This window comes from Tenrec ecaudatus, chromosome 1 (genome assembly GCF_050624435.1).
Source record: "Tenrec ecaudatus isolate mTenEca1 chromosome 1, mTenEca1.hap1, whole genome shotgun sequence".
Classification (NCBI taxonomy): Eukaryota; Metazoa; Chordata; class Mammalia; order Afrosoricida; family Tenrecidae; genus Tenrec; species Tenrec ecaudatus.
The window spans coordinates 236,335,903-236,363,765 of record NC_134530.1 but is presented as its reverse complement, the minus strand read 5'-3'; the positions used below and the strand labels follow the sequence as shown (position 1 = coordinate 236,363,765).

At 39.8% G+C, this 27,863-nt stretch overlaps 1 protein-coding gene across 1 annotated transcript in view; it reads left to right on the top strand.

The window, feature by feature from the left end:
• USH2A (usherin) overlaps positions 1–27,863 on the top strand; it is a 987,589-nt gene that overhangs the window by 552,021 nt on the left and 407,705 nt on the right. Inside the window, exons 35-37 of the mRNA XM_075540576.1 lie at positions 5,002–5,153; positions 12,596–12,758; positions 19,917–19,922. Of these exons, the coding sequence (XP_075396691.1) occupies positions 5,002–5,153; positions 12,596–12,758; positions 19,917–19,922 (321 nt within the window). The remainder of the gene's footprint in view (positions 1–5,001; positions 5,154–12,595; positions 12,759–19,916; positions 19,923–27,863) is intronic.

Below are 27,863 nucleotides of genomic sequence, written 5' to 3'. Positions count from 1 at the left end.
GTAAATGCCCTAGTCTAGGCAGATTTGTAAGGTAGAATTGGGGTGATGATAGTAGGGTGGAGGAAACATTAAAGAACTAGAGGAAAATTGTATATTTCATCGGTGCTATACTGCGCCCTGATTGGTTCCTCTCCTTTCCATGACCCATCTGTAAGGGGATGTCCAATTGCCTACAGATGTGCTGTGGATCTCTATGTCACACTCCCTATCATTAACAATTATATGAATTTTTTTTGTTCTGGGTTTTTGATGCCTAATATCTGTTCCTATCAACACCTTGTGATCACACAGGCTGCTGTGCTTCTTCCATGTGGGCTTTGTTGCTTCTCAGCTAAATGGCCGCTTGTTTAGGTTCAAGACTTTAAGACCCTAGAGGCTACATCTTTTGATAGCCGGGCACCATCAGCTTTCCTCACCACATTTGCTTATGCACCTATGTGTCTTCAGTGATCATGTCGGGAAGGTGAGCATCATGGAATGGCAGGTTATTAGAACAAAGTGTCCTTGCATTGAGAGAGAACTTGAGTAGAGGACCAATGTCGATCTGCTACCTTAATACTAAACCTATAATACTTGTACATAGATCTATTTTTTCATTGTCATATATAAATATATTCACATCACATATAAATATATTTACATATGCGCATGCCTATTTTTGACCTCTATAAATGCCCTGTGCCTTCTCGTTCTTTTCTCTATTCCTTTGACTTTCCTCCTGTCCCACTATCATGTTCAGCCTTCATTTGGCTTTCAGTAATTCCTCTCAGTTATGTTGTCCTTGATCAAGTCCTACCAGGCCTCCTACACCTTCCTCGCCATTGATTTTTCAATCACTTGTTTTTCCCTTGTTGCTGGGTTTGTTAACACCCACTTCCTTTCCCGGATATTCCCCTCTCCCTTGTCCAGCCAGAACAATGGGTCCCTTTGTTTTCTCCTCCAGATGGTTTATCTTGCTTATCTTATCTAGATAGACCTGCAGAGGTGATAATATGCACAAAAACAAGACAGAGTAAAACAAAGCAACAAAACAAAACAGAACAAAAATAATAACAACAACAAAACCAACAACAAAAAAGGAAGAAAAGCCTATAAATCATTCAAGGTCTGTTTGTTGAATTTTACAAGTGTTTTCTGGTCAAGTATGATGGGGTGGCACGCCCTGGCCTCAGAGTAATTTTTGGTATTCCCCGGGAACTTCATTTCTCTGCTCCCCTTGCTGTTCTGTTACATGCCCTTAGTGTTTCACCTCTGTGTGGTGGGGTCAGATTGTGCACAATTCCTGTACTGTGTCTACAGTGTTGTCTCCTATAGCACTATGGGTCAATGAGGGTCCAGCCCTAGGGTCTTCTCTGTGCATTGGCTGCTCTGGACAGGAATATCATCCTCAAGGGTTGGTGGGTCAGGATGTGCTCCACTCTATCTCCCTCCCCCTTTGTTTGATCCTGTATGCTCTGATTAGACATGTCCCTCTACTTGAGCTGTAGCTTCAGTGCTGTCCTCTGAAGTGAATTCTTCTGGGGGGAGGTGGGGCTGTACACTAAGTTGGAATTGGGGGCGATCCCTCAGACCTCTCTATTGGTTCCCAGCTTCATGTCAGTATGTGGGATTCATGTCAAACTCAAACCTTTATTACCAAGATGTCTGTGACTTTAGTGGCTTTGTTCTCAGTGGGATGTGGTAGACTTTTAAGACTAGTATAATAGTTGCTGTTTTCAGATGGCCACTGAGTTATATTACGCTCCTCGCAATCACGCCTATAAAGGAACAAAACATTTCCTGGTTCTATACAATACTCATGATCAGGATTCTGTTTGGAGTCCATAGTTACAGCTATTTCAACCTATTTCATTTAGGATTTATCTCATTCTCACTGACCCTCTTCATTATCATATATGATGCCCTCTTATATAACTCACTCTTCCTTGGTGACATATCCAAAAGCATCTAAGTTGAAGTTTCTCATTCTTGCAGCTAGAACATTTGGTTGACTTTTTTTCTGAGACTAATTTCTTATTCTTTTGGCAGTCCATGGCTTCATTGGTAACCTTTGTCAACAGAGCAGTTAAAATACATCCATTCTTAAGGATTCTATAACTTATTAGCATGGTCTGACAGTTATATAAGAAACAATAATGTTCTGATAAGTGGCTGAGGGCTCTGATAGATACGTCCTTTGAGCTATGTGTGGAGCATGTCAACCTGTGTCTTGGAAGAAGCCTGACCAGATAGAAAAATATTTAAGATAAATCCTCAAGGGTGCACTAGGAAAGCTACTCTGTAATTTAATTTGAAAGATGCTCTAATTCAGAATGTAGGTTAAGTTTTGTGTTCCATTATATAATTTTTAGTTATTTGCCTACTCCATATTTCTAGTGAGATCATTACTTATGGACTCCTTAATTCCTATTGATGATAATGTTTTTAATGTTCAACCATTCTCACGTTATCTTTCTGAGTTAGTCCCTCTATTAACATGTATTCACACCTCCATGAAGGTTCCCATCTAATATTTCGTGTTATTATTTTCATGTTGACCCAATATAGATCTTAAAAATGCATTGCAGAGCCAGTGAATTTTAATGTGGCTCTGCTAGTCAAAGTTTCTAAGTCCCACCCAAAAACCTTCTCCTGTGTAGATCTGGTAAGAAAGTGGGGGACAAACTGATAGGATTCACCTATGAGTCATTGTGAGCAGGATTCTAGGAATGTCATTCTGCTGTGTATAAAGTGGGCCTCTGAAAATAAGGAGGAGGGATCGGGATGCCAGCAAGAGTCTGCAGTAGGGGCATCCCTGGGCTGGTGACCCCTGTGAACTGTGCTCCCTGGATCCAGAAGCATCAGAGGAGCAGCAGAAGAAACAGGAGCCAGAGTATGGAACAGGGTGGTGGACTCACCAATTCAAGGAGAAAGTAGTGCTGAAGGGTTTTGTTTGCTTGCTAGTTTTATGCATAAGGCTGGCTGGTGAAGTGGGGGACCTCCGTGCATTTAGTTTAGGGATCTGGGTTTGCTCACCCAGGGTTGATGCTTCTAATATTTATTGGCAGGCCTGAACAAACTCTCTAACAGGTCCTGAGAAATGACTGTTCTGAGCATTTCACACAGGTGTTACAACATATTTACTTCCTTAATAAGCTCTTTCATTGGGAATTTTGTCTGTGGGTTCAATATAGCCATTGCAAAGGACAGCAGAGCCTAGAGGAGTAAAACCAAGAACAGGAATTAAGACAACACGGGCATAATACTCAAGTCGGGCATTTTTAGTTTGTTAAGCTAGTGAAGAATATTGAAAGTACCATGAACAAACACCCCCCCCCCAAAAAAAAAGTGTCTTCATAGAAGTATATACTGAATGCTCTGTAGAAATAAAGATGGTAAGACTACAGCTCATATACTTTGGACATGTTCTCAAAAGAGACCAGTCCCTGCGAAAGAGTGTCATACTTGGCAAAGTGGAAGGACAGTGAAAAGAGGGTACCTTCATTGAGATGGATTGACACTGTGGCTGCAACAATGGACTCAAAGATAGCAACACTTGTGAGTGTGGTGCAAGACTGGGCAGTGCTTGTTGTACACAGGGATGCTGTGAGTTGGAACTGATTGGATGGCACTTAACAAGAAAAGATATTGTTTGGTTTTAAGAAACAGGGAAATAGATTTGTTCTAAGTTTTAATTATCTCAGGATTCATCTAGTCTTTATGATTCCAAAAAGTTTGAAGTTCCTAAAAATTTGAAATGTTGTTCTGCATTTCCCCCCTTTAATCAGGATTCATCTAGATAACCTTTTATCAGAATGCTCAGTAAAGCTAGCTAGCTGGGCCATATCCAATTTTCATGGTGTTATAGAGAAGGAGGTAGTTGTTCATGAAGGTAATTAGCCACACATTGCAAATTATTTGCTTTCCTAACTCTCTATATTGAATAAGACCAACTGGCATGCATTGGATATCCACTTGCAAGCTTTAATGAGCCTAGGTGCTCCTAGTTAGGAGACAGAGGCACTAAACACTTTAGTATGCCAAATGACGGAGATATCCTATGAAACCATGCTCCAAAATCAAAACTAAGAAACCCACGTGAGGATAAATACACAACTTGAAAACTATTCACTGTCACTTAATTGTACATGGGAAAATGGTTAAATTGCTGTGTGTTTTGCTGTATATATTCTCAACAGAATTTAACCCTTTCCACCCCTCCAAAAAGTTTTGATTAAATAATACAAATGATTATTTTCAATAAACATTTAAATTGACCATTCCTACTAGTTTATTTCTTGAAAAGTCCTATGATGTTCCTTCTGACACCAATTTAATTCATAATTTTAATCTACCATTAAGTCATGATATCCCTAGCACTTATGACTGCTATGTGGCCAATTAGCTGAAGGCCGTTGTGGCAGCTGTTCAATGCAGTCTTTAGGGCATGGGCTCTTGAAACCAAACCTCCTAGATTCAAATCTGGACTCCAACCCTTCGCATTTCTATGACCTTGAGCAAGTTACCTATCTCACTATGGCTTATTTTCTTCATCTACGAAATGGTGATAATAATTATGCCTCCATTGTGGTGAGGGGAGGGTTTAAGGAGTTATATATGTCAGGGACTTAGGTCAGTGAGTAATACATCATGAGCAATACATAATGTATTAACAAATAAGATCATTCTACTTTTGGATGCACATCTATTGAGGGTATCTTTTTATAAAATAATACCTATTGTGAATGTCTTTAATCTATTCATCCTTGACATTTCTAAATTGGAGAACAAATTATAACAGTTATCATGGTGAAATTGAAAGACTTCCATATTGGAGTTCTTGGGTTCTGTTTCTGTCTCTGTTATTAACTTGCATAACCATTTATATTTAAAGGTTTCAAGCCTCCTCTGTTCTTTGTAAAGAGTAAAGATTTTAGACTGAGTGAAACTCCTGATGCCATGACTCCATGGCATTCTTTGCTATTGTCTAGCATCACTAAAAGCAGACTCTTGTCTTCCCAGGTATTATAACAGCTTATGGATTATATCTAGATGGCGTGTTAATTCACAACTCCTCAGAACTCAGCTGCCATGCACATGGATTTGCTCCGGGGAGCTTACATTCCTTCAGAGTCCAGGCATGCACCGCCAAAGGTTGCGCAATGGGTCCAGTGGTGAGTATGTGAACTTGCATCGTGGGGAGGTGACAGATGTCAGAGGATGATAAATGTCCAGGGAGGAGTAAGTGCAGGTGGCACACTGAGTACAGTTACCCTTCTTTCAGGCAGGACGGAAGAATTTCTTTTCATAAAGTTCATTTAAGTGTTACAAATATTTTATATCCAACATCAATTTCAAGATTGCACATAGTCTAATAAAGGACAGAATACACATTTTATTGAGTGAACAGGAAATTGGCAATCTTAGCAGAAACAGATAAAATTCTGGCCAAAATATCAAAGAATGAAAAATCATATTGTAAGTGAGTTCAGAGTGGAGACTCAAAGTCCATCGGCAAGGCAACTATACACCCCCTAACTGAAAGGTTGTGGGGAGGAGATGAACCAGCCAGGGTACAGGGTAGCAACAATGAAATACATAACTTTCCTCTAGTTCTTAAATGCTTCCCCTCCCCCACTATCATGATCCCAGTTCTACCTTACAAATCTGGCTAGACCATAGGCTGTACATAGGTACAGATAGCAACTGGGAACACAGGGAATCCAGGACAGATGACTCCTTCAGGACCAGTGCTGAGAGTGGCGATGCCTAGAGGTTGGAGAGAATGTGAAGTAGAAAGGGGGAACTGATTCCAAGAATCTACATATAGCCTCCTCCCTGGGGGATGGACAGCAGAGACGGGGCGAGGGGAGACGTCGGACTGTGTAAGATATGACAAAATAATAATAATTTATGAATTATGAAGGGTTCATCAGGGAAGACGAAGGGAGGGAGAAAAATTAGGAGCTCGTATTAAGAGCTCAAGTAGAAGGCCTTTTTGAAAATGATGATGGCAACAAATGTACAAATGTGCTTGACACAACGGATGGATGTATGGATTATGATAAGAATTGTATGAGCCCCCAATAAAATGATTAAAAAAACTAAAACTTAAAAAAATTCTGGCCAATAAAAAGGGATGTTTTTCTCATTAATAATGCATCCAACAACTAAATAAACTTATAATTAAAAGGGACAATAATTTAAAATCCATAACTGCTATAATATTGCAACATAACACTGCACACTGCACCCTCCGAAAAAGAGTAATTGATTGAAAAGTAGGTTTTATCTCCCCCAATAAAATGATTAAAAAAACTAAAACTTAAAAAAATTCTGGCCAATAAAAAGGGATGTTTTTCTCATTAATAATGCATCCAACAACTAAATAAACTTATAATTAAAAGGGACAATAATTTAAAATCCATAACTGCTATAATATTGCAACATAACACTGCACACTGCACCCTCCGAAAAAGAGTAATTGATTGAAAAGTAGGTTTTATCTCATGTCTAAAGTGATAAAAAGAAGCAAAGATTTCACTTTGGGGATAAGATGAGTCTGGCCCAAGCTACCAATATTTCCAACAGCATCAAATGCATTTTGATGCATTTGAATGGTGTTGATGAACACCCTTAATATACTATAAATTCCCAGAACAAACACATCTGCATTGGAAGAAGTATAAACAGAATAAGGTGCCCATGAGTCTGCACCAGCTGCTAACCGCAAGGTCAGCAATTTGAACCCACCAGCCGCTCCTCGGGATAAACGTGATGGATCTACTCCTGCAAAGGTCTTTCAAAGTATTCAAAAGCCAAAGGGACAGCGCTACCCTGTCCTTTAAGGTTACTATGCCTAATAATCAACTTGATGGCAGTGAGTTTGTTTGGGTTTTAAAAATGTTATAACCAGAATCGTGTCCAGAATAGAGGATGGTGAGACACAATGTCATGGATTTGGGACATGTTATCCGGGGATGGTCCCTGGAGGAGGGAATCATGCTTGGTAAAGTAGAGGGTAAGCGTAAAAGGGGAAACGCTTCAGTGAGATGGGCTGGCACAATGGCTCTTGGACCAGGTGGCTGCTCAAGATGGTGAGCCTCTCCTTGCTCGGCTCTTGTCCTTCTGTCAAGAAATCATTCCAATAAGGGACAGCCTGCAGACCGAGGCCAGAGAAACCCTTTGAAAGGCGGAGTGGGGGAGTTCTTTGAGGAAGTACTTTGGTGCTGAATGCCGAAAGGCCCCCAGCTCATCTGAAAGCATAGAGCTAAATGAAGAGCTTAGGTTTGATTCTGCTTACTCTGCTCATGGCTGGCTTTATGGCGAGGCTTTGCTGTCGGCTGGCTTTCTGTAGAGTGCCTGACCGTCTCAGGGATGTGCACTCCTGTGCCCTAGAGTCCCTGCGCGTTCCTTGTCACCAGGTCCATGCAGCCATTGTTGGGTATTGTGAACATATTGTCTTTCCCAGCCACACCCTATCACTATCTCCAATCTCTTCGTTGATAAGGCGAGGTCTTGACTGCCTTTCACCTTCCTTTTTGCTGCAGAGGCATGGGGATATGCCTGGACATCCCTTTGTGTTAGGATTCCTTTCAGGGTCACCCTTCTACTCATTGGCCCAATTCTATCTAACAGGGAGCCCTGGAGGCATAGCAGTTACACATTGGCTGCTAACTGCACGATCAACAGTTCAAAGCCACTAACCTCTCCATGGGAGAATGACGAGGCTTTCCATGCCCACAAAGAGTTATGGTCTCTGAAACCTACAGGGGCAGTTCCTCCCTGTCTTACAAGTCAGAACCTGTGAGTAAGAATCACCCTGATGGGAGTGAGTTTGAGATTTGAGTCTGGTTAAGCATTGCAACAATGGAATCAAGCAGGAACAATTGTGAGAATCGTGCAGGACTGGTCAATATTTTGTTCTATTTTATACAAGGTCCTTATGAATGGGACCCGAGGTGATATATCTAACAGCACAATATTAAACTCATCTTTTTTAGTTTCAGTTGGCTGCTATCATTTTCTAAGAACAGTATTAAAAATATATTGATATCAGTTCTTGATATCCAATTTCAGAAATCTGTCATGTAGGTCTACAATTCACAAGTATCTAAAAGCTTTAAAAATTCTGCTTTTTAGTTTTAATGTAACTTTCAAAATCCAATTAATAGTACATCATTTTCCTAGTCTAACAATACATGCTTTCATTTTCAGACTGTACATTCGACTTTTTTACTTGATTAGATACATGTAAGTTCTTTTAAAGGGAATACTCATTCTTTTTAGATACTTTTTGGCAATATTTTCGAATGTGCTACCAATTCCTGCACTCTGTCTTCATTGAAGACTGTATTATATAAATATTATCTTGAATAGCAGCTCTGATTTTTTAAATTTTGGCTTCCTTTTGTTGATCATGCCGCCCATTTTATTTCCCAGACTGGTTGCTTTCCAGGCTGCGAACATCATCTATCGGAAGAGCTGAGCTTTAACCTTGACTGCCATTAAGCATTTCATAGGCAGGACCCTTTGATGGATACTTACTCTTAAAAGCAGGGATGGCTTCTGGCCAGCTTTCCTTTCCCATTCAAGAACAGGAAAGAATGAAGGAAACCAAAGAATCCCTCACATAGGGTGGAGGCTTGGATTTTTTTTTTCCTTCAAGAATATGAATGGAAAATTGGGATTCTAACTCAAAATTGATTTCCACACCATCTCCTGAGGATCTTTCAACTTCAAACCAGAGAGGGTTGTTTTTGTGTGTTTGTTTATTTTTTTTCAGTCTACATCTTGCACCGGTAGTAAGTGAAGTTCACCCACTGAAAAACAGAAAAACAGACTAGAGATTGCCAAACCAACTCTGCCCCATCTTTAGAGATGCTCTTTCCTATCCTGACTTAAAGCCCAGAGTTTCTCTCTCTGGGCACTTTTCTTTAGCCTGCACTCAGGACACAAATACTTTTCCCAAGTCAATGACCCAGCTCTAATCACTGGCATTGAACGACAAAGTCTTTATTTAGAGCAAATTAGCTATCCACTGCCAAGAAGCTAAAACTGCTGTTTGTCATTCAGCCTCTGAAATAATTTTGTTTCAGTATAAATTACAATGAATATTATGCCCTGCCCCCAAGATTGCACATCCAAGTATTCTAAAGAGCCTTAGATCTCTATCACAGTTGTCAAAGAGATCACAGACATAGCTTTTCCCACTGCCCCTCACCGGTGACTTTTCAAAATAGGTTTTTAATGACTTTTCAAATATTTCAATCTATCTGAAAAGCCTCAGTTTCTCATCATGAATTGTATGTGCTATTCAACACAATTCAATTAAATGCAGCATTGCTATGTATATGTCTTAAATGTTATGATTTTTTTGGTAAAGCTGAGTGTTGCTACATCCTTTTTCTTTTCATCGAAGCAACAGCAAAGAACATTTATAAGTTTTAGTTTGAAAACTCTTGATAGAAGTAATAAAAAGTTAAATTCTTGAGTCAATTTTTTCTTCATATAATGTTGTTCAATAATAAGTCTTGGCTTTTAGAAAGAAACAGTTATATGTGGTTTGATTGTTTTTACATCACTTACATGTTGAAGACTACTGTTATTCATGTATGCAGGAAAGTATTTTGGATATTTTCTATGAAACATGTACTCTAGAGACTGGCGGGTGGTATGTATACCTTTAATATTAGCAAGTTGCCCAGACAACCAAAGGAGACAAAGAGAATAGGAAATAAGAAGTTTGGGGCAAAATAGAAAATTTAGACATTCCAAATTCTTATCTTATAAATGTCATTTTAATAAAAAAATTCAAGTGTTGTGAAAATAATAATCAAGTGCATTTGTGTGTGTGATTTGTAATTCTGAAGAATTCGAGCCGGATCATTGACTTAGGAAAAGAGTTTGTATTCTGACGGCAGGCTAACGCAAAGGAACTGATGTGTCTCTGCCTTAGAGAAGATCCCATTGTGGTTGGTTCATTAAACAATGTATTTGACGTTTAAAGAAATGATGACATATAAAATAATTTGCAGATGCCCCTTGATTCTCATCTTAAGATGCGAATATGATTTTTCCAATTAGGTGATTGGGTTTTTTAATTCTTGAAATAATGCATAAATGGTTAGAACATACAACGGCACATATTTTTTTGAATACCTCCTTTGATTTCTGTTATATTGGAGAGAAACCTGTCCCTATTGTGTTTCTCAAATTAATGTGTCCATAAGCAAATCATTGCTTTTTTCTTACTTAGCCAGTGTTGGATAACACTGGGGGGGTGCGGGGACGGGTCTGGGGAATTTTATGGCTGTGTCTGGGCTTAGAACATTCATTGCATCCAAGTCTCCTGGGTCCTCTTATGGATGAAGTTGGAAACTATAGGTCACTACCATGTGATACGATTAGGAAGACATCTTTATATCTTTGTAACTGGCATGCTGAAGCAGATAAAAACACAGATGCACACACACATCTCAGAGTCTTCACAGTTTTACAGGGTACCACATGCATTTGGCATGTTAAGATGCCTAACTTCTCATCGCAGTTGTGTTATGATAGCAGGAAACACTGTGTAGGAAATCTGCCCAGAGCCTGCTATCATGCCCCTTGCTTCTTTAGGAAGTGTACTAACTTTGGCCAGGCTTGTTTTCTGAACTACTGCAAAATGAAGAGAATTCTTACCTTGAGAGTTTGAGGTGAGAAATGAAATAGTATTTTTAAAGGAGTTTCTGGCATACAGTCAGTGATTTATTAACATCAAATTTGTATGGGACTGAATAAATTACAATCTATTCTTGCATAAAATATTCCATATAAAGGAAAATTTATAGGTAAAACAAGCTAACTTTTACCTTCCCAGAGCCTTTTCCTTAACTGTCTGCTTTTGGAAATATAAGTCTAAACAATTAAAATTAGGGCCAGTGAATGGGGAAAGACTGGCTATAGAAAAAATAGCATGTCAAATGAATGCTTTATAAACACAGATGAAAAAAATTTGGATATTTATGATTAGGTCTCTTATTGAGTGAGGTTAATATTCATACATTTTTTTAAAGCTGTTTATTAAATAAATAAAGGAATTGCATACAGAGACCCGTGACCATAGGGTATGAGCAAAAGGTGATTCATCCAATTTTAATACCTGGTGTCAAAGTTTAAAAGAGTAATAAATACCTTTTTCTACTCCAGCCAAAGTTTAATTCTATATTTATAAAGTTAAAAGGGGAAGGTTTATCTAGCTACCTAAGGAAAATTTTAAATATGTTTATTTTGAATTAACCAGGAATTAGAGAATGACATATAGGAAAAATGAATTATCTGGGTTTGACTTTACTTCTTTATTTAAACTTTTTTTTTACTCTCATGCTATTGCTAGTCTTTAAAATGACTCTTTGTAGAGTAATTTCAACTACATAGTTAGAGATATAAAGCTAATTGCATCATTATGAAATATTAAAATGATGAACTAATGTTTTTCCTATTAAGTTTCTTTATCCTTTTTCCATAATTATTAAACTAAAAAATATTATAGGAATTATGCTCCTAAAGACTTCAATAGCCTTTCTCAGTTGAGATAAAGCATATCATAACCTAATACTTAATAAAAATTAACTGTCTTTTTCACAATAATTTCCATATTTAGGAAAGCATTTTTAACATTACAAATAAAGCTTTAATAATATCGAGTCTTTTCCAGTTTCAGGTTGTTATATGTGACCTTCTTCTGAGGCATGAACCTACACTTCAAGAATAAGGTCAAAATTCTCAATCTAGTCAATAACCATTAAGTGGTCAATCATTTATAAATAATGCCTATGTGTCACGAATTAACTGAGTTTACGCTAGTGATTAAAAGCGAGTAGAATTTCCTGAAGTCTTTTCTGCCTTCTTGCCAACTTCACCGCCCTCCAGTCAGAAGACATTTTATTCATTCACTTTCAGCTTCTCTCTGGCCACTGTGCAATTGGGGATGGCATTTTATTTCAGAACTGTTCCCTTCAGATAGATATAGATATTCTGATTTCATGATAGGTTCATATTAATGAAGCTTTTCAACTTTTGTTAATGAGTACACCTTGGGATGAAACAAGTCAGCCATTCTTACTTCTTGATGTCTGGCATGCTAACACTTGTACAGGCTCCCAGCGAGCCAATTGAGAGAGCCGTCTGACTGGGTAGGTGTCTGCAGATGCTTAGAGCGGCCTTGAACCCAGGCCAGCAGTCTGTCAGTCCAGGCAGACACCTATGAAAACAGCTCGGCTGTATCCCTTCTGTTTTGAAATCATGTAGAACTTACTCTTCTGCAAGCCCTAAAAGTGGCTGATGAATATGCCCAGCTGTAGGGACATTCACAGCGTGAGCTGATGCACATTTTCTGGAAATCACAAACAACTGCCTTGGTCGTGAGCTCGAATTTTAAGCTTAACAGCGGGAGGAAGAAAACATGAGGTATGCTTTGATCCTGCTGACACAATGAGGTATTCATACAAGGAGCTACTGTCAAAATAGTTTACTTCACAGCAAAGAGAGATGCTTTGAAGAAATGTGCTCCAAGTGCAGCATACACTTATGTCATTTGCAAACAAAAATAAATCATTCTTCATGCTTGCAGGTGGGAAATCGCACTCTGGAAGCCCCTCCCAAAGGAACGGTCAACGTGTTTGTCAAAACAGAGGGATCCCGGGAAGTCTATGTGAAATGGGAAGCCCCTTCGTCCCCTAATGGATGCGTAACATATTCCGTGCTCTTTACTGGAATTTTCTACGCAGCTCAAGGTAATTTGGTTGTGTTATTAAAATGTTAAAGAACATTAGAAAACAATTTATTTTTGAAAGTTCTTTGTAGCCATAGACTTTCATATTTCTTAATCTTCCCTAAAAGGAATCTCAGTGGAAGAGCTACTGCCCCAGTTCTCCACGTGTGGTCTGCAGACTGGGAGCAGGAGGCTCCTCTGGGTAACGTCTAAGGTCCTCTCCAGACCCAATGACTCAGGAACTCTGGGGTGGCTGCCATGTAGCTGTGTGATTCTGGTCGCTCTCCACTTTGAGAATGGCCAGTCGAGTGTATATTCAGTATCCTTCCCCCCTTTACTGAAGATGCTTGGAGTTGGTGCAAATGGTTTATTCATTCTGTTGTGCTTCCAAAGGCTGAAAGTTTGAGTCCTCACAGAGGTACTTCAGAAGAACTGGTGATCTGTGAGCAGTCCCAGCTTACAAACATCTGGTTTCCATGCAACCTGCACCTCTGAGTCAGGGCTTTGAAATGAATCAAATCATTTCAGTCATCGCTAATGAAAGGAACTGGAATAGAACCAAAATTTGCATGATCCAGAATAGGAAGAATTATGGTTGAAGCCTTAAAATGGCAGATTCAGAAGACGCGGAATAATGTCTCTCTTTCAAGAGACCGGTGCATGAGATTGAATTACTGGCAGGACAGGAGAGTAACACACACTCCGAGTATAATTGGCCACCATTTTTAGTAGGTACCACTGTTTCTAACTTTTCTCAAAATTCAAAAGGTAGGAAATGTGCTTGCTGCCAATGGGTAAGCTGCCATTGATGTCTAAGAGAGAGACAAACTTTCTAGCAAGACTCCAACTCATAGCTATATATTTTCAATTCGGCTTATGATCTGTTCCACCAAATTTTTAAAACTCAGGTCTGTTCTTATTTGGCTTCCTCAGTCATGACGGAACCAAAAAGGACTTGTGACCCTGTTAGGACCCAGCCCCTCTTTGTGTATGTGAGTGCGTGTAACTGTTGATGCATACATTGTTTCATAATAACACACGTGGTTTTTGTGACATGCAGCAAGCCAGTATTATTGTAATTCTTGCTGTATTATCATGTTAAGGATGCTTTAGTCTCTTCCTGGTGTTTTGTGTGCTTAGAAATGTACATTACCTACTGACAGGAGCATTTAACTAATTGTACAAGCTCTGACTTATGTAAAAATTACACTTAACGACAGATTTAAAAATGGAACTCATTTGTAATCTGGGGTGTGGCTATACTTCTGAAAATTCAACCATTGAAAACCGGAGTACAGTTCTACTTTGAAGCACAAGGAGTCCTCATGTGTCAGAATCAACTTTGTTTGATTTATATATTTTAAATAATGTGCTTAAAATGGAAAACACTGTTTATGCAAACAGAAATGAGTCTTAATGCTGCCTTCTATATTAAATTAATTTACTTATTCTCACCATCTTAATATTTTTAAACTCATTTGACAATGCTAGTGTGTGTTTGAGGGATTATGTTTGACTTTCCCAGACTACACAAGGGAGAAGAAAAATCCAACCCTATATTTGTCCAAGGATCTTTCTTAGGAGGCAGACTGAACCAGGTCTCTGCCTCCATTGTTCTTTCCCTCCTGGTGCACTCGTTTCCCTGCGGATTTGATAATACATTGCAATGACCACCCAGAACTCACAGACCATATACTCACAATGGTGGGTGTTTCTTAGCAAAGGCAACAGGTCACACAAGTCAGCATGAGACAACACTAAGGCTATAGTTCTACTCTTTATAGCAGCGTCTTTTCTCAGCAATGGTGGCAGGCATTTCTGGTTCTCAGCCATAGCCACGACAGTCCCATGGCCTGTGCCCTTGGCAAGTTATTCAAAGCTCGTTAGTGCTGATCAATGTCCCAAAGCCAGGCAATTCTCCAAAGGCGTTCAGCTGTACTCAAGGGCCAGGAAGCCCAATGCTGTCTCATGGTCTGCCACCACCATGGCTCTGTCCTCCTGGTCTTTGCTGCTGCTTCCACGTCCCAGGTGAATGTGACTCCTCTTTCTGCTGGTTTTGGGGCTCACTGCTCCTGCTTCACTGATGGCTCCCTTTATACCTGGAGGAAGAGCGCCACTGGCCAACCCCCAAGTTAGAGTCTCTATCCGGTTGTGTGCCCCCAGATGAGAGCTGAAACCACTGTGGGGAGAAGAGCCTCACCAAGCGATCTCACTTTACTGTCGTGCTATCATAAATTAACCACATGCTGCTTACACAACGTGATGTTCTTTGAAAGGGTTAAGAAAAACTGTCTACATCAACAAGGGAGGTTTGGTGACATATTGTGGTTCTTGCTTTAGACAAACCCTCGTGTTGAAAACACGCTTTTAGAAGACGCTTCTAAAAGATGCTTTTACAAGGAACGCTGGTGGGGCTGTGTGTACAGTGGTTGGCTGCCTCCCAAATGCTCGGTGGTTCAAACCCCAGCATGTCCACAGGAGAAAGATAGCATAGTTGGCTTCCCTGGAGACTCCTGGACCCTGTGGAGCAGCTCCATGCTGTCTGCGAGGCCACGGGTCACTGTGAGTTGGAATCATTCGATGGCAGTGGGTTTGGTATCTTAAAATGGATAACAAATTTCTACTAAAATGTTGAAAATGTTGTTTTGTTATAATTAATCATATCTTTTTATTACTTTGGCTACTGATTTTATTTAATTATTTCCAGAGTGGTCATTCCCTTTTTTAAGAGAGATGCTTTCAAAATTCTTTCTTTTTTTTCACATTGAAGAGGTTTATTTGCTTTTCTTTCTAAATATTAAAAACAATATTATTGTGGCATATTAACGGTATGGCGAAAGCTTACCTAACAAGCTAGGTCCCCATCTGGTAGTTTCTATATAAAGTGTTGAGCTAATTAGTTACACGTTTGTCACCATGTGTCAACATTCTCTTTAATTGTGTTTTGTGTGTTTCCTTTTCAGTTTTTGATTCTAGTTTTGCTGTCCCCTTCTCGTCTTTGCTTTCGAGGCCTGGTTGACTTTGGGTATCATGTTCCCGGTTGTTAAGTAGGCGCATCACTCTTCCGGCAGTGTACCCTTTCTTTTGCATGCCACTCTGACATTTCCCTAGAAGGTGACCTCAGAGGGCAGGTTCCGTTCTTGGGTTAAAGAGCGTCTTATTGTGAGAGTCTCAGAGAGGGCTGGTTCTCTGCTGTTCCAGCGTGCTTGACTCTTTTATCTGTAAATAAGAATTTGAGTTCAAATTCATATCTCCCCCCTCTTCTTGTATCTGGGCCTAACTACTGTGACCCATATTCTGACGGTCTGTGGTGGCAGCCAGGCTCAGCCTCTCTTTATGCCTCAGTAGGGCTAGATGTATAATCAAGCCTGCTATTAACAGTAAAATAATTTGCATCAGACATTAACATATGTCTTTGTTCCAGAATCTTCTACAACTTTTCCTAGGAGTTAATAATACCTCAAAGTATAAAAGCAGGTGAGACGAGAAGAACACAGGTGTTCCTGGACGCTATAAGAAGGTTCTAGGTTGTGTACCCAGTTGACAAGCAAATGCAGGAGTGGAGTGAGCACCACGGAGCCTGAATTGCTCCCCTCAAAGACAGCGTGTCCCTTTCTTACGCAATCAGGGCTTTGATGTGTTCTACTGTGAAGTGCTTGTAAGATTATGAGGTGAAGGAGCGAAGATCAATCTGGAAAAAAAAAGAAGCAACATTCAGGCCGGACCCCTGACAGCCCAGTCATTTCCAGCAAGGCAGCTGGGTGAATAATGCAAGAGCCACGTTCCCCCTTGTGTTTAATCTTGCGTTGTTTTTGCAGCGAGAATGTCTGCTTGCCTTCTAAGCCATGTCATCTTCGCTTGTCATCCCGTCTCTCAAGCCATCGACATGGTATTCAATGTTGCACAGCTGCCCGGCAAAAGAACTTTCAAAAGTCAGAACCCATTTGCAGCGCAGCCCTTGTAGAAAATGTATTCTGTTCTCGGCAGGATTTTCCTTCAGTGCTTTCCACTGAGAAGTTTACTGATTTCTCCCAGTGGAATCTACTGGAATTTATCGGTTCATGGTTGGCAGTCACAGATTAAGGTAAATGTCGATCCGTAATGACCCTCTACATGTTAGTATTGCAGTAAAGCGGGGCTTTTATGTCAAAGATATCGGAGAGGGAGCTATTACACATGACAGGGGTGATCAAGGGACTCCAGACCAAGGCAAGCATTATTAAATATTGACTAGTTCTGTGATTTATGTAGAGCTGGAGGAAAAAAGTGACTTTTTAACCATTATATATTCTTCAGCAACGAAAACCAGTCATTTATCTCCTGCTAGTAATAAAGAACAGAGCGCCTGCATATTTTAGTGGCGGGAAAACCTGGTCTTATAAATGAGATGAACTTCTTCATGATAACATTTCAGTTTGTTAATTGCCGAGAGCAAAACAGACAAATTGAAAGCAATTACAATATTTGACTTAAAGAGTTTTGCGGTGTGTGTTCAACTCTGAGGCCTAGAAGGGGGTGAGGTTCGAAGTCAAGGGATCCTGTTGGGATTGGCCTAGGAAATTCATTTCATTGGTCACCCTCACTGCCCACTGGCATCCACTACTAAGTAAAAGGACTTCAAAGGGTTGCCTGTCATCAGTCTGTGGCTGAGTGGCATTCATACCGAAGGCGGGCAGGTCTTCATAGCTGGGCCGGGAATGAAGTCAACTTGAATTCATCAAACATATTTAGGATTTCCCCTTGTCACTAGATTTATGCAAGGCTTATTGAGTTGTCTGATGGCTAATTGGTTATTTCCTTCATATCATGAGCAACTGGTTTCATCCTTGCCTGGACGGGCTGCTACAGAGAGAGGAACACTTCGCTGGTGGGAAGCAAGGCTACCTTCAAAATAAATGGGCCTGCAGTGGAGCGACTATTTCACTGGGCAAGATACTGTCCTGTGTCGGGAGAGCCAGGGATCCTAAATTCCACGCCAATGCAGATTCCAAAATGGAAACTTGACACAGTCAGCTCTAGGCCTCCGAGGAAACCCACATGTTGGGTTTCTTGTGTCCTTCCTGAAATAGTCGATATATGCATGTGTTAAAGAAACAACAGTTACCTTTTATTTTGTTCCTTTTATTGTACTTTGAGTTTGGGAAACAAAAAGAAGACCGACAGGGCAAGATTGGGACTTGAGGGGGAGTGGAGTAAGGTTTCCCTAAGAAATCCCCTTGCGGCCCTTGAAGAATGGGCAGGGGCATTGCTGTCTGGAAAACCATCCTGTAGCACGTCTTTCCTGGCCTGTTCCCTCCCTCTGCACTTTGCAATTTTCTTAAAATTCTCTCTCTCTGAATAAGGCCTAGATCATCCTGTGTCCTTAGTGACAATCTACCAACATTACACCTTTGAGGAATCTCCAGAACAGCATCATAATATTCTGAGGTGATTTTGCTGCCTTGACTTCTAGTTTCTCAGTGGATCCTCTGGGAGCCCACAGGGCTGATTGGCCCATCCATTGTGGAGGCACCCTAGGAGCCTGGACAAATGCATCACAAAGAGAACTTGACTGGAGCCATTCTTTGAGTAGACACATGGATGAGCACATTTTGCATTTTTTGTTTTTTAAACATAAACGGGCCTGTAGTCTATGGAACCCTAATAGCAATGTTTTTTTTTTAATTTTCTCATATATATTACTTTATTCCCAAATATGTGTAATTTCCCTAACACATGCGGTCTTTTTTTACAAACATTGCCATGTTGTAAACATGTTTCACCTTGCTTTGTTTCAACTTAACAGTAATTCCAGACACCTTCCCATATCATTCCCTAAAGAATATCCTCCGTCTGATTCAACGGCATCGTGTCCTATTGTAGATAAACGTCATCATTAGTTCAACCAGCTTCTTATTAATGGAAATTTAAGTGGTTTCTTCTCTTTTGCTATTTCAAAGAATAACTACGTAAGTACATCATTTCATATTTTAGACATATATCGGAAGAAAAAAATGTCTTGAAATGGAATTGCCAGGTCACTTAAAATGTGAATTTATAACCTTGCAAGGTACTACCAGATTTCCCTCCATAGAGGCTGCGCAATTTACATGTTCATTCTCCACACCCTTGTCAACAGAATTATGCTGTCAATTTGATATGTGGAACATTACATCTCACCGTATTTTGAATATTCATCTCTCATTATGGATTAGTTTGATCATATTCTCATATATTTTAAAAAGTGATTTGTGTTTTATGCCCAAGGATTTTCTATGTGTGTTTGTTACTCAGATCTCCGTGACGCTGTAGGAACTTTTCTGTATTCGAAAAATTTGTTATGTGAGTCGCAATCCTTTTCCTTTGGGTCCTGATCTTTTTTATTAGTGCTCTAATGCTTTTGTGCTTTTAAACATTTATAGTCAATTCACTTAGAGTGTATATTATTATATGTGTACGGAATAGATCAGGCCTTGTCATCCTCCAAGATGAGATCCCATTGGATTCACAAACCATTTCCTAAAACAGGGTATAGCACCTCTCTGGTTTGAGTTGTCATTTTAAAAGGTACAAATTCATATCTTTATTTACTATAAGTATGTCTGGAAATACTGTATATTTCTTAGATTTTAATGATTAACTACTAGAATGTACTTTAATCTCTGCTAGGTTTAGTCTCCCTCATTTTTATTTGCTAGAATTTTCCAACCTGCTCTTCTGTTTTTGATTCAAACAATATTGATAAGTTGTCAGTTTTCCACTGAAACCCTAATAATGTTTTTATAAGAGCAATTTTGAATTTTTAGGCTGTTGTACGTAGAATTAGTATCATTATGGTGTTGAATTTTTTAAACCAACAACATAATAACACTATTTTTCTCTGTGTCTTTCAGAAGAGGATATAATGATCTTGCATATGTTTACTGTTTATTCATTGATAATTTATCATTATGCTTGATTTTATACTTAGAGTATATATCAATTTTATGTATCAATACTGACAGTTAAGTTACATAGAAGAGCTCCTTTAAAAATACATTGATTTCCCCGTTTCATACCTGTCTTAAGAAAGTCATCCTTGTAAAGGTTCAGGCCCCTCTATTGGATGATCTTTCATCTGACGGCTCTCAGCCTCTGCATTCTTTTTGTGACTAGAATTCCTTGTCACCTTCCCTCCCTGAAGCACAGACATTTTACCAAGTGGGAAGTGATAACCTGATGAAACAGATTGCCACCTCTCTTTCTCTCTCTCTCTCTTTCTTTCTTTCTTTCTTTCTTTCTTTCTTTCTTTCTTTCTTTCCACTAATCACTACCTCTTTTAAAAATCAACCTGATCCAAAGTGTACAGGAAGGCACCAAAAGTTGATTCTATAGCCCTACTAACATCATTTGTAGATGAAGATCAAGGTAAGAAAACTTAGCCTAGCTTTCCTCATGGTTCCAAGACAAAAAAAGAAACAAACAAAAAAACATACCGTTGTGACAAAGGCAACGGAGCTATCTGGGGAAAGATTTTTGAAAATCTGGTCCTTTGGCTTAAATAAATCTCGACCTTTGGGTTAAATAATGGGAGAGAATAACTAGGAACACATAGTTCGAGAATAACCTCACCAGCCAATGAGAATGAAGAAATGAACACATTGCCCGTCTCACACTGCGATATCCCTCCCTTTTCCTAACATCCATCGTAAAAGAAAGAGTTAACACCTCGTTCTGTGGGATTCGACCGAATTTGAAACAGCCATTCAATTATGAGGGCATGTGATGCAAATTAGTTTTTTCTAAGGCTGTCAAGTGCCATTTTCTGACCTGGAATACGCTCTGTGTTCAATGGCTCTCCAGAGTGCCTCACTCACCTTGCACAGGTGAGCGGTCTACTCCAGGGATCAGCTTACACCATCATCAGGGCTGTCCTTTCTCACCTTTGAATGAACCAACACTCTACATTTCAGCTAACAGGTTGATAAAATTTCCTTATGAAATGTGACTCTGTGATTTCTGACTTAATGAAAGAGATGTGTAAATTTTGGATTAAAAGCCAACATCACTGGCAGTAGAGTAATGGAAATTTGGCTTAGGTGATCCGGCTTCTAAAATGATACATTCCCTTTAATTTACCCTGTAGGTGAAAATACTGCCTGGTGAACATATGTGGTGTAATAATCAGTTCATACAATTTCAAAAATATTCTCAACTAAAAATATCCTAAAGTCACCTAAGTATCAAGAAGGTAGGTAGGAAGGAAGTCAGTTTATTAAAAGAAAAGGACAATATTCAGAGATCTTATTATATATACATACATACATATATATTTCTTTACTGTTTTCTACATAGATCCTATTCTTAGTAGAAAAGGCTGCGTGTGCCTTAGAACACATGTCCTTCTTTTTTTTAATAGTCAGTGGGAAGTCCTCTGAGGATAGTTTGATGCTTCATTAGCCCCCCTTTGGAGGGCACTGTGAAGTGGTCTTCATTGCTGGGTCACCTGCCAGGTTGTTTTGAGTTTCTAAGGCAAAACACTAGGGTTGTGTTAACTGCTGGCTCCTTTGAGCCTTCTTAACTCTCACCTGCTCTGGAGAACTGGACTACGGGTAAGTTTTCATCCCCACATACCTCTTGCTCCTAGTCCCCACTTGAATACTGAGACAGAATAAGGATGGTTATTTGAGAAAGAGAATATGCGAATTGCTTACAGAGAAAAAACGGGGAGGAGAAAAAAGGACAAAGATCCTGTAAAATACCTAAAGAGAAATGTAATTTTGTTTATTTTTTATAAATAAGCAGATTGATAAAGTTAAATTATGTGAATAGTATCATTTTATTAAACTTCAAAAATTCTTCCTCACTATGGGAGGAACAAGAAATGGATTTTAGGTAGTTTTTGTTGTTGCTGTTTGGTTTGCCCGAGTGTATTCTTCCAACTAGACATTAGTCTTTTAAAACATGGTTTAAAAAAATTAGAAAGAACAAGGAAAGAGGAGAAAGAAGTCACGAAATTAGCATTAATCAGGGGCTTTGTTGCTTATAAGAATTGATGGGGGGATAAAAAGATACTTGATTAGTTTGAAGACTGTTTTTTAAATAGACTGAACTAGAAATTAAGAGGGAAACTGCGTATGTTTATCTCTAGGTGACTGCGTAGGAATGGTTTATCATTCCAATTCCCCTTTTTTATTCACATGTGTGATTTTTAAATTTCACAATAAGTACACTTTATGTTTGCCACACATTAGAGAGAGAACGCTGTGTGTGTAGGACTCAAGGCAAAGTGATGTGGAATATCACTGCTGGTTCTGCTGGGGACAAAGAGGAGCTAAGGGACAGTCAGAAGATTCAAGGTTGAAATCTGAAGGATAAATGGCAGTCTTCAATGATTCCTCAAAAAAACGCTGGTAACTTGGGTTCCGTTTGCCTGGTTTCCTGTGTGTACTTGCATTCCCATTAGCTGCTCGAGGTGAGCGGAAACATCAAGGATCCTGCAGAGCAAGCAGGTAAAGCACGTGGGAATGGTCACAGAAATCAGTCAAACCAATATTACTCATAATGGGCGAGTCATTGGCTGGTGGAAAGGGTTCGCGCACCAGATTGCTAACAAAAGGATGGAGAGTGGTACCCACCCGGAGTGCCTCAGAAGCAAGTCCTGGTGATCTACTTTGGAGAAGTTAGCCATGGTGCATAGTTCTAGTCTGACATCTGTGGGGCCACCGGAGTCTGAACTGATTCTAGGGGGTCTGGCTTACGATTTATAACAGGCATGGGGCAGTGTTCTGGAGGCACTGGGGAGGGGAGGATTCCCTTTTTCTGGGGTAAGAGGATATGGAGCAAGGGCATGAAGTTCTCATGACACTGATGACCCCTGGAGACCCTCGCTGCCATTGAAGGGATTTTGACTCAGAGGGACCCGATAGGATGGAATAGAACTCCTCCTTCGGGTTCCAAGCTGTCATTCTTTGTGGGGAACGGATGATGGATTTAAACTTCTGACCTTATATTTCACAACTGAATGCCTGACCTGCTGCACCATCAGGATACTCAATCTGGGTACAAACCTCCTAATCCACTGCCATACAGTCAATTCTGATTCAGAGCAAGCATAGGTAGGGTTTCGGAGACTGTACCTCTGTATCCCGTGGAGTGGCTAGGGGTTTGAACTGTTGACCTTGTAGCTAGCAGTCCAGTGCCTGAACTGCAGCACCACCAGGGCTCCTTAACAGTGGAGACAAAGGAAGAGAAATGTGATCATCCCTTCTTGTCTGCCCAGCTTGTTCTGTTTTCTTTTTCTTTTTTTAATGGAGTCAGTGTCTCCTTGCAATAGCAGCCATCGCAGTGTTCGCCCCTTGGCACACAGCCTCAACAAGAGACAAAGGAAGTAAAAGAAAACAGCCACGTGCACTTGGGAAGAAAGCACTGCTGGGTTTAAACGAGATGCATGCGTTTCTGACAGCTGTACAGCGGTCCCATCCGGAATCTTTCAGGAGCTTCCAGTCGCCAGAAAGAACACCTTTGCACATCAGTATATTCAAAGGCGATGAATCTCGACCATCTAGAAGAATCATGCACATGCAGACCATCTTTCAAGGTTACTTGCAGAACTTCAGAGGCTGTGGCACCCACAACCTGATTGCCTGGGCGTCTTTCCTTTCTAAATAAACTGTGTTTTATAAAAATGTCACGGGGGTGGGGGTGGGGGGAGAAGCAAGAAGCATTTCTTTTCTTGGGAAGGTAAAGAAAATAATTATACGAAGAAATACCATCCCCTTCCCAAGGAATCTGCAGGAAAGCCAGTGCTGTTAGAAAAGGCACAGCTTTGGTTTATAGCCCCTGGTGACCGTGTTTTAGTGTGGAGGGAAATGGGCACTTTCAGAGCGGTGCTTGCCAGTCATGCAGTATATCTGACGCACAGCCCTCTGGGAGAATCCACCCGTGGGGGAGAACTGTTCCAGTGATGCAGTACGCCTCGTAACTTGGAATCCCCTCGGAGAACTTCATAGTTGCTTGTCAGCCAGTGGAAGATAAAAGAGGCAGCTTCTTTTTCAGCCATTTGAATTCATGTTGCCATAATGAGTTAGAGGGCCAGGCAGCAGGTGAGCTCAGATCTTATGCAGTGCATGTCATGAGTGGCAGAGAAGAGTCCTGGGGAGCAGGTACATGCTGTCAACCTCAGCGACCATATAAGCAAAGGAACTCTGCTTCTGTGAGTCCATACCACACTCTGATTTCAGGAGATCCGGTGATGCTGGCGATAAGCTAACAGCAAGGTCAATGAGTCCAATGTCCCAGCCCCTTTACAGTAGAAAACCTTGTCCATCAGCTCCCATAGCAATTTACAGCCTAGAAGATCTTATACAAGCCCTCATCGAGTCCATGGCAATGAGTGCTGGGCCATAGCGATGCTGAAGCACTCAGCGGCCAATTCAAAAGTTGACGCAAACTCACCAGCTGCGAGAGGGGAGAAGTGGGTGGCAGTCTGCAGCCTTTCGAAGGCAGTCTGCAGCCTTCGGAACACAGAGCTTTGGGAAACAGACTCAATCCTACAGAGTCGCCGTGAGTCAGAATCCACTCGATGGCAATGAATTTGGGGTGGGATTTAGTAAGGGTTGGAGGAATTATAGCTCTATCCCATTTTATTAAAATAACAGCTGCGTGTATGACAATTGAGAAGCAGCAGTGATACTATTACACACACAAACATCTATCAACACATTCTATCAACACATGTTCAAGGCATTGGATGTGCTCAGGGTTTCCTTTCCTAGTGTGTAATTATTAACTAGATGATTTTAAAGGCAAAGAAGAAAGCAATTGAGTGTCATTGTAGCAAGTTATTTGATGTCGCTCTTATTTTTGTCTCTCTTCCTGACCATTCCAAAGATTATATTCAAATCAACCCAAGATAAAAAGCACCTTTGTGCACATGAGGTTACTTAGTTGCTCTGATAACAGCCCAAGTCTTCTTAGCAGTTCTTTGAAAGATAGATCCAGTAATCCACTCCCCAGAAGATATGACCCGTGTATATGTATTCTCGACAACAACACAGTCAAATAAATGATTTTAAAATAATCAACTTGAGATAAATTACAGGTTTTAACTGTGGGGACATTTCTTAGATTCAAAACAAACAGTAAAAATCTGGGAGGTTGGAGGGGAGGGGAGGGAGATTTATCCTCTACCTATTTGGGAAGCAAATATCTCTTCTGCAGAAAACAAATTACAGTTACTACACATTGGCATAAAGTTCCCACATATATCTGGAGGAATAAATACACACAAATATGAAAACACAGGAAAACATTTCACTCAGGATTAAAAATCATCACTATATGATTACTGAAAATAATAATGGTAAATAATAAGATCTATGCCATTTCAAACATTGAGCTATAGAATATATATCCCCTGGAAATATTGACAATTCTGATTGTATATCACGTCATGCCCAATAAAGCTATAGAGATGTGTAATTAGGACATATTCTTCCACAAGAACGGAGTTAAACCTTAATTTATCAAACTTATTTAAGAACTCATCTGTTCACAACACTCACCCGGCAGCTTATTGAATTTGTGTCTGATACCTAATTGGCTATTTTCTTGACATAATGAACAAGTGCATAGTCTATGCCATTGTGTCTATTGAGGCGCCGGTGTAATGATGAAATGCAAATTCTCACCATGGGCTGTACACTGAAGGTGGGGATTTTGCATAAAGAGGGAGAAGAGAGCTCTGGATGGCAACGTGCTAGTGGCTTAGGAGCCCTGGTGACAAGGGTGATTGTGTGTCAGGCTACTAACATCAAGTTCACCAGTTCTAAGCCACCAGCTCGGCTTTCTCCTTCTGTAAATAGTTACAGTCTCAAAAATCCACATCAACTTGATGCCATTGAGATTTTGGTTCATGGCTTCAGATCATGCTTCAAATTTGGTACAGTCTTGTGTAGAAATCTCTCAAGTGTCTGGTCAGTCAATAATCCTAATAACTTATCTTTGACTCTGGAGAATTTTAAATGCTTAACAAAGAAATTCACTCCCTTTTATAGGAGGGAAATCTCTCACAATGCTCAAGCCATCTTGAAAGTCACACCTTGCTGATTTGGGGTTCCTAGTACAAACTAGCTGCGGTCACATGGGGAAGCCAACCTGCTATGCATTAGGTTTTGTGAACATTTATGAAGGATTCATTGAGACATTGAGACAGTGGTGGTTCAGTGGAAGAATTTCACCATCCAAGCGGGAACCCCCGGTTCCATTCCCAGCCAAGTCAGTGTACCGCAAGTGCAATCACCTCTCACCATCAGTTGAGACGATGATGCTCAAGAAGTTTCAGCAGAACTTTCAGACTAAGATGAACTAAGAAGAGCTGGCAATCTACTTCTGAAAATCAACCAATAAAATAATCCCTCGGATTTACAAAGATCTGATTTTTAAGCACGGGTTCAGGCTGTCTTTGTTCTCTTGAGCAGCCAGCCACCATGAATCAAGCCAACACAACAGCAGTCAACAGCAAAAACAGCAGTTTTCTATGGAATTCAGAGACTATTTATTTGTCATTAGGGTTATCAATAAATTTATTATTTTTCTCTACATCTCATCTGCTTTGGATATGTTGCCATAAGAGATTAGTTCCTGGAGAAGGATATCATGCTAGGAAACCAAGGGGAAGTGAAATAGGAATGCCCTTAATGAGATGCATCGACATGGTGACAAGAACGGGCTCAAACGTAAGAACAATTGTGAGGCGGGTGCGGGACTGGGTGTGCGTCATTGACTGGTACACAGGCTTTCTAGGAGACAGAACTGACTCCACTGCATCACACAAGAATATCAATCACTCCTTAAGAATGTAAGAGCACTGAAGGCAATTTTATAGCTAAGGAGTAGGAATTGGGTATCATACAATTAAATCTAGCTATTCATTTTATATGCAACAACATGTACTTGGCATATTTTAGGTGGCAGGTCGGTAAATATGATGGGTACTTAGGGGACCATGATATGCAAAAGAGAAACAGTCCCTACCAGAGGTGATTTTAAAAAGGAGATAGACATTCATCAATAATAACATAAAAATACAAAATGGAAAACTTTAATAAGTATATTAAAATAGAAGCATATGTCTCTAAGATTGCATATTTGGGATTTTAATATAGATCAGAGGGGTGAAAATGACCTTTTTTGAGCAAATGACGTTTAGGATAAGATATAACAGATGACTAGACACAAGCGCAGGAAAAATACTGTGAAGAGGGCTGCAGGTGGAAGGAATGGCATCTGCGAAGGGTGCGAGGGGGGTAAAATGCTTGCGCGTCTGAGAGGACGATTGCCAGTCCGGCTGGGCAGCATCAAAGAGGGCGAGAATGGCACGGGATGAGGCTGCGAAGCTAGCACACTCCTCAGAGCTGGAATGGGGATTTTGGTAAAGAATTATACTAACTTCAAAGGATTATCAATATTTTATTTTAGTAGTGATAAAAAGGGATAACACTGAAATTCTGTGCCTTATGATCTTAGATTGGGATGTGTTCTTTTTCCCCCCTTTGGAGATATTTTGGTCAAAAATATTAATTAAAACTATCATATTTTCATCTTAACATGTAGTCTTTTATTCCCATGAAGATAGACTATGTGTTTACATATGTTTATGTTTATATGACATACAGGGTATGTTACTATAATGCATTTGGGGTCCCGCATTACTAATTTAACATCATAGCAAGATTGTTTTGAGCACTGCACAAAAACGCTCTTAAAGAGTTGTATGAGCCCCTAATAAAATGTTTTTTAATAAAAAAATTAATAAAAAAAAAGCATTCTCAGCGATGTGACACCTATGCATGCAGTAAAATGCACTGGCCATTTTCTTACGGTTGGATAGTGTTTGTTATTTCTGCTATTAGAAAACACTTACTATACATGTTCAATTCTATGTTTCCTTAATAAATGTGTAAAGAAAATGATACATAAAAGAAAGATCAAAAGTATTTAAAAGACTATTGATATATATGTGTATATGGTATATATAAATATAAATATATATATATATATATATATATATATATATATATATATATATAGAGAGAGAGAGAGAGAGAGAGAGAGAGAGAGAGAGAGAGAGAGAGAATGCTTTCCAGAAATATCACCTCAGTTTAGA